Source organism: Pseudorasbora parva, chromosome 13, assembly GCF_024679245.1.
Source record: "Pseudorasbora parva isolate DD20220531a chromosome 13, ASM2467924v1, whole genome shotgun sequence".
NCBI lineage: Eukaryota > Metazoa > Chordata > Actinopteri > Cypriniformes > Gobionidae > Pseudorasbora > Pseudorasbora parva.
In genome coordinates, this window is record NC_090184.1 from 10,988,124 (window position 1) to 10,996,091 (window position 7,968).

Sequence of the window (7,968 nt, forward strand, 5' to 3'; positions counted from 1 at the left end):
TCCCAACACACACACACACACACACAGACTCATGTCTGGTTCACTCTTTTTGGGGACTCAAGCATAGACGTAATGGTTTTTATGCTGTACAAACCATATATTCTGTCCTCCTACACTGCCCCTGCCCATCACAGGAAACTTTCTGCATTTTCACATTTTCAAAGTAACTCATTCTGTCTGATTTATAAGCTTTTGTACACATTGGGAAGTCCCCATGAGTCTGTGTGCATTCAGGTTTTAGTCCCCACCAGGCTAGAAAACCATTCACACACACACACACAGAGGCAAGGTTTTTTGCTTGAAAACTTATACAATATTGCCCTCTACTGGTCATTTAAGGGAGAACATAAGTGTTGAAAAAACAAAAAACAAAAAAAACAGTGTGATATAGAGAATAACCAGCAGGTGGGAGTATAGCCTTATTTATGAACCAGGCACTTGTGTGCTTATTTTGTGTTTTTTAGGCTTATGCTAAGGGAAAACCGTTTGAGATATCCAATAACCGTTCGCATTTTAGCATCTTCTGTATATTTACTTCATGTTGTCCGAGTTTGGAGGAGATTGAATGAATCGCTTTTGAGGAGAAGGTAAAAACTCAGAGCTCGCTTTCCACTTTGTGTTATCTTCCAACCAAATTATCTGACTTCCTGTTGGTCAGAGCTAATGAATGTAAATTAGAAAGTTGTCCGGCTCGAAAAGTACAATATATATACCGAGTTTGGTGACTGTAGATAAAACTAACCCCCCACTTTGGAAAAAAGGGACACTTCCTGGTGCCAGTTGGTGGCGCTATAACTTTGGCTTACAAAAGTCATATCCATGTGATCAGCCTCTTACAACGAACACACAGCTGAAGTTTCATCAAAATGAATTAATGTATGCAAAAGTTATAACACACTTCCTGTTTCCCTTTTCTCGCCATAAATTCGTCTCTTCGCCACGGCCAAACCGTTTGAGATATCAGAAAGTCGCTCGCAATTTGGTTTCCTCAGTGTCTTGACTTCATGCTGACCGAGTTTGGTGCTGATCGGGTGAATCGTCTAGGAGGAGTATCGCAAATTCCAGAGCATGCGTTTTCCGAACAACCCATAATAGCTCACTTCCTGTTGGGCTGACGCATAACTTAGAGCACGAAAGTTGTTCGGCCCGATGAGCTCTATATGTGTACCGAGTTTCATATATGTACGTGAAAGTGTGTTTGATTTATAGACCACGTTTTCAGACCCCACTTTAGGGGGCGCCGTAGAGCCCCCCTGCCACGCCCGGGTACCAGCCTCAGCCCGGCCCTGATGGCCGCGCATTCTGATGCGTGTGCAAAGTTTCAAGAGTTTTCGAGCATGGGAAGCGCCTCGAAAATGCCCAAATAGTCGGGTTAAAATAATAATAATAATAATAATAATCCTTAGAAGAACAATAGGGCTCTGCGCCCTTTCAGGGCTTGGGCCCTAATAATCCTTAGAAGAACAATAGGGCTCTGCGCCCTTTCAGGGCTTGGGCCCTAATAATAATCCTTAGAAGAACAATAGGGCTCTGCGCCCTTTCAGGGCTTGGGCCCTAATAATCCTTAGAAGAACAATAGGGCTCTGCGCCCTTTCAGGGCTTGGGCCCTAATAATAATCCTTAGAAGAACAATAGGGCTCTGCGCCCTTTCAGGGCTTGGGCCCTAATAATAATAATCCTTAGAAGAACAATAGGGCTCTGCGCCCTTTCAGGGCTTGGGCCCTAATAATCCTTAGAAGAACAATAGGGCTCTGCGCCCTTTCAGGGCTTGGGCCCTAAATATGTAAACCATATGTTTATTTTATTCACTGACAAAAATGGAAAAACTATATCAGTCAAAGCTCAGCGTTATGAGGGGAAGAGACAGGGCAAGATAAAAACAGAGAAAAAGAGAGATGTGGATATAAGAAAGACAAATAATTTACTGCACTGTGACAAGGTTTTTAAGCTATTGTTATCTAATTTGTTGGCCTTCAGATCATCTTAAAATGCACATATGTAGATCATAGAAATTCTCGGGAGACCATGCCCCCCGACCACCCTAACATTTGGGATATCAGATTATAAACCTGACAACATTATTGGGTATGATTGATACATGTAGGCTACAATATGGCCATGAAATAAGGTATTAATATTAACTGTATACGTAACAGCCAATATCCGGGTATGAATGTTAGTAAGCTACTAGTTAATAGCGCAATTTGGACCCTAAACTAAAGTGTAATTTTTTTTTTCCATAGGCTACCCTCACTGGGGTTAACCCCCTAAAATGAAAATCCGAGAAACGCCCCTGCTATGAAGAGCTATCAGCAGGGGCACTAATATGATCGCTTATATACTGCTACGTGCAAAAAAAACAAACAAAAAAAAACTGAGGAAGACGAGTCGGCCTACTAGCCAGTTTGTGATTAGTTCCCGGATTTTCCGGAATCAAATGGCGGCAGAATGGCTAGCAGAAAACGTAAGGAGAAAGGTGGATGGGAAAAATGTTAAAGAAAAGAGGTACAGTGTAGTACATAGTATACCATAGTACAATGCAATGTCTGTTGCGTACGGCTAGGCGAGAATGGCCGGATGATGGGCCTATTTGGGAGAAAATCCAGGGCTGTTTTTTATGCAGCACGGGGTCTGTGTTGCAAGTTGGTGAATGAAGATACTTGCAAGGTTACATGTCATTACTGCTTTGTTAATTTATCCAGTTTTTTAACGGAGTAACAGCTCACTACTACAAAATACACTGTAACAGTATGTCAGGCAGTTCTAGTTGTATTTTTTAAATCAATTTATTTCTTAAATTATCGACTATAATTATTGACTATATTCTGGCCCGCCATCTAGTGGCGATTGTGGAAAGACAGCCATATATACTTGCCAACCCCTGTTGTATTGTATTGTGATAATGAGCAGTGATGACATAACACTTTTTATAGGCTCTTTTCTGTATCTGTAAACTTGACACTAAACAAATTGATAACAAAACAATATATATATATATATATATATATATATATATATATATATATATATATATATATATATATATATATATATATATATATATATATAAATCTTACATTATGACAGATGAGATCTTACATAATCTTAGAGATGGGCACCCTTCATTCCATTTTTTAAGGTGTCCCTTTAGCTCCATTGTATTCCATTATCGTTACAAATGTGGGTTTGAATATATGTTCAATATGAAAGGCTATCAAAGATACAAGACTGACAATCCAAACCTCACAAATCTATATTTATCACTTAGACACCGAGTTATAGACGATTTGAAAATGTTCTTTATTACATGTAAAAAGCAAGCATTTGTGTTTGCATTAACACTTAAGTGTAAATGCTAGCATGTGAAGAACAACTGTTTTTTGCTCTTATATAAATCATGTAAATCACATGTGTTATAGTGCAGAATAAACCCCAGAATGTATCTTATTTCTCTACCTTTCCCATGTGTTTAAGATTGTGGTAACATAATAGTGAAGGATTTAAGGCTATCAGTTCACTCCTAAGTAGAGGGTTTCCTTGTGGATGACCCTATCTGCATATTTGCATTGTTGTGGTCTAAGTCCTACTAATAGTCTGCGTGTAATTCTGAATAGATGTTTGAAAATATGCTGGAGTGTTCTTTTGAGGTTGGAATATTATAATGTAAGACTTTTGTATAAAGTAGCTGAAGAGAATTCCATATATACTAGATATCTGGGCCATTGCGTTCAAAAGCATGATGTACTTGCTTTTGACAGAAAGGTATGCTGTGAAGTATACAATCCAGCTCAGATAGTACAAAATGAGACTGAAAGTTATTGATTTGGCCTCATTGTAATTTTTCGGCAGATCTCTTCCCATGTAAGAAAAAAGGAGACACAGGAAACCAAGAAACCAACTTATAAACACAACTATGCTAAATGTTATAGTGTTCCCCATTTCACATATGAGCATAATTTGATCATTAAATGTCCATGAGTCAGCAATGGGTTTGTCAGGAGAGGCAGTCATCCATATTATACAAGAAATTAAATGAATGGCAGAAGAAAATGCAATGAAGAGACACTGTCCATTGTGCTTTACCCAAAGGCTATGCAGCTTAGGGAACTGAGCAGCCATTTTAAAAACACAAATAATTTGAAAGGAACGGACAGTCAAACAAGAAAGACAGACAGTGAAGAAAAATGCAAATATGGCATTTCTCAGGAGGCAATGTGCAAATGTGGGTTGTCCAAAAAAAAAGTACACACTCATGCTAGACATAATCAAACATATCAACATAAGAAGACACATGCTACCACCAGCAGACCTCACCACTGGTGTGTTGTAATTATAGGCGAAGAGGCAAAATATGGCAATGAGTAAAATAATTAGGCATGTGGCAGAAAGGATGACAGCGATGGAGGAGAATTCTGTGAACTGAAGATAGACAACAGAACGTTTCTTACATGTTGTGCTGCCCTCATCAGACCATTCACTTTCTGCACATGGAAAACAGGTATAGGGGTCCCCTGAAAAACAATACAATATAAATGTTTAGTAATACGATTTTCCTAAAAGCTGTAATAGTAATGGAACGTAGGAAAATAGTGTGTCTTGAAATCATACTTTAAAAAGTGTCCTAATTCCAAAAGGATTGTGGTGATAGAATGGACTGAAGAAGCTTAGATGTTTGTGTTATTGACTGCACCTATAGTACTTACGAGAATAATCCACATAGCTGTTAAGCGGGCATTTTTTACACGTAAAACAGCAACTATGAAAACCTTCAGGTTTCCTGGAAAATCCCTCCTGACACTCAATAGAGCAGTTTGAGAAAGGAACCTTTAAGGAATGGGAAAATGTTATTAAAGTTAAACATTTTCCTCAATCAATCTTACACATATCTCCAAACTAAGATCAGTGCTCTCAAAATACAAATTATATAATTCCCTTAAACTATTCACAAATTGATCAGATCTTGCTTTCAGAACAGTTAACAGACAACTTAAATAAAGCCATCATCTTCATACCATCTGTGAAAAAAGAGCAAACAAATAGTAAATGAGGGATGGTGATGGTGATAGAGTGGGCTAAAGAAGAGTGTGAGATGAGAGCAGTAGATGAATCATGGGTTCTATTGTATAGTCAACAACAACAACAAAAAATGAAATGAAAAAAATGAAAGAATGTCAAAGGTCAGTGTTTTTTTGGCGAATAAACAATGTTCAACTCCACCACTTATTGTGGGTTATAAAATCACCTGCATTTTGTGATGATGCTGCTTCCACTATATTCTTACTTTCTGAATCCATTTGTGGGATTTCTCCTTAAGGAAGAGGATGTTCAACCACAACCTCTATGTCAAAGTAACTCTTCTCATCTTCTCAAGGCATTCGTGTGCCATGCATGAAATCACACTGTACTTTCATTAGAACCAAGCTAGGCCTATGGTAGTTTTGACATCATGGTGGTTTTATTTCATGGTGTTAGCTAAACAAATTGTGTAAATTTGCTAGATGGTTGTGTTATTTGTTTTAAGCCTATTGACCTTTGTTTGGAGAAATATGTAACTGACTGAGAAAATATGTTATTTAAAATCTAAATCTAAATGATTAGATAAGGTTCACAAAACAATAAATAAACAAAAAAATAAACAAGGCTTACAGAATCATTATTATGCCAAGGAAAAAGAGAGTTGTTGATGGTAAAAATTGTTTCTGGATATGTGTCATATGTGCCCACCATCTCAAACTTTGGAGAATTCACATCAGTGTGCCAAAGCACAACTGCATAACTGATTATTGGATCATAATGATCATCGTATTTCACCTGACGATCATTGAGTGGAAAATCCAACTTTTTTATTTCTCCCAGGAGCTGTTGTGAAGTGTTCAAATAAACAAGAAACATAATTTAGGATAATATTACTATAACATTAATAACAAGTCATTGTGTAATTATTATATAAAACAATATATATATATATATATATATATATATATATATATATATATATATATATATATATATATATATATATATATATATGATATGCAATTTCCATGGGTTCAAATAAATTCACTTACCATGTATGGCTTAGCAAGTGTTGTTTTGTGGCATTTATTGATGTCACACTGCAGGACCTTATGTAATGCATGAGCTATGGTATATATGGCAGCATAGATGGCAAATGAGAATGTGGGATTCTCATTTATAATGTCCTCTGCTGTCAACAATGTGCAGTAATCACAAACTTGATTACATGTCTTACTCTTCCCCTGGACTTCACTCTCAGATTTATAATTAACATTAGCTGTTCCCCTGTCTTTATAGATGAATTGATCAAATCCAGGTAATGACAACAATCTCTCCGTAATGCCAATGACAGTACCAATTTTCCCAATTTCTGGCTCTCTTGGAAGTTGTTGATTCATAGACCATGTTTCACTTGCAATCCATACTTTGTCTCGTATGTTCTCTTCTATGGCTGTTTTGATTATGTTAACTGCATATTGTGGCACAGCGAAAACCACAATTACTTTAATGTTGAGCATATCAATCTTTTTAAGTGTTAGACTGTAGTTTGCATTTAGGCTTAGACCCTCTTGATAGGCCAAACAAATGCCGGTATTGCTTATATATTTGTTAAACAGCTTTAGTCCATCTGAACTATAATTGTCTTGGCTACCAAGAAAGGCAACCCAGTTCCATCCAAACCATCGAATTATGTGAATAATCATCTCTATCAGGTCTTTGTTGCTGGGCACTGTTCTTACAAAAGAGGGATACTGAAGCTTATTACTTAATGCATAGCTGGAAGCTCCATAATTCACCTTTGAAAGAGAAGAAAACACTATATTACAAACAATTAATTTAGCATTTAGGCATATACTTTTTTCTAGTAAACTGTTTAAGGTTTACCATTGGTATAAGGTCCATTGTGATCAGTGGTGCAATAGTAATAGTTCTTGTGCTCCCATATGGCCCTGTTAAAGCAATCACTTTAGGCTGATAGTTGTTGTGTTTTTCTTTAGGTTTTATTGATCCATTATTTGAGATCAAACTTAAGACTGAACGAAAATTCTTTGTATTAGAACAATGGTCAAAAATTTCATAGCCCAGAGAAACATTGGGCAGAAGAGTGGTGGAGTTATTAATCTCTTCAACAGCAAACCTCATCACTTGCAACATCTGATAGCCAGATGTTGAGGAACTGTACCTTGAAAACATCAATGAGGAAGTTAAAGTTAAAAAGTAAAAAATTCAGTCTAGAAATGGGAAATGCTGCTTTGATTTATTGTCTAGTGATAACTCTAGACTGATAAAAGGTCTTTGCTTACCTGAAACATTCAGTGGTCTCTGGGGTGAAAAGGGGTGTTACTTGGTCAATTTCATGTAAAGCGAAAAGGCCACCCAATAAGTAATCTCCATCCAAGCTGAAGTCAGATGTTGACCAAGAAACTTTGAGAAAGAAACAATTACTTAAGCGCAAAAGGAAAACATAAATGCTTCTGTGAAGCATGGTTAAATATGGACCGTTAATCTTGAAACAGGGCTATGTAGTGGCTGGCCGTTTGAAAGAAATCAGGCTCATATACTACACTTCATTTGCTTAAAACACATTTCTATTTGGTTAAACCACTATATTCACTGATACAAATGCCCATTTCCATATCTAAACTCACAAAGCATATGTCAATCAGTTATTAAGTAGAGCATTACACCACAAATGTATTCTCAAAAATAAATTTACAAATTAAATCAAACTCTAGTGAAACAAACTGCATCCATCTTAACTTTAAATCTTAAATCCATTTTAAGCAGAGGCTTTACAGGTGGATTAGTGGTGAGAAAATACAAACAATTACTGTGTATACTTTCTGAGATTATATGCAGATTCCGTTGAGGTGATTGTTACATCACATCTTGAATTGTAATTAAAAAAAAAAAAAAAATTATATATATATATATATATATATATATATA

General features: G+C 36.5%; 1 protein-coding gene across 1 annotated transcript; it reads right to left on the reverse strand.

Annotated features, from left to right (window-relative positions):
- Nucleotides 1-2,559: 2,559 nt before the first annotated feature.
- LOC137038501 (taste receptor type 1 member 2-like) lies at nt 2,560-7,212 on the reverse strand. The gene is made up of 6 exons (XM_067413098.1): nt 6,904-7,212; nt 6,069-6,815; nt 5,647-5,859; nt 4,704-4,824; nt 4,084-4,511; nt 2,560-2,586 (listed from the first exon to the last, which is right to left on the reverse strand). The coding sequence occupies exons 1-6, from the start codon at nt 7,210-7,212 to the stop codon at nt 2,560-2,562; spliced, it is 1,845 nt and encodes a 614-aa protein (XP_067269199.1).
- Between the last annotated feature and the right edge of the window lie 756 nt (nt 7,213-7,968).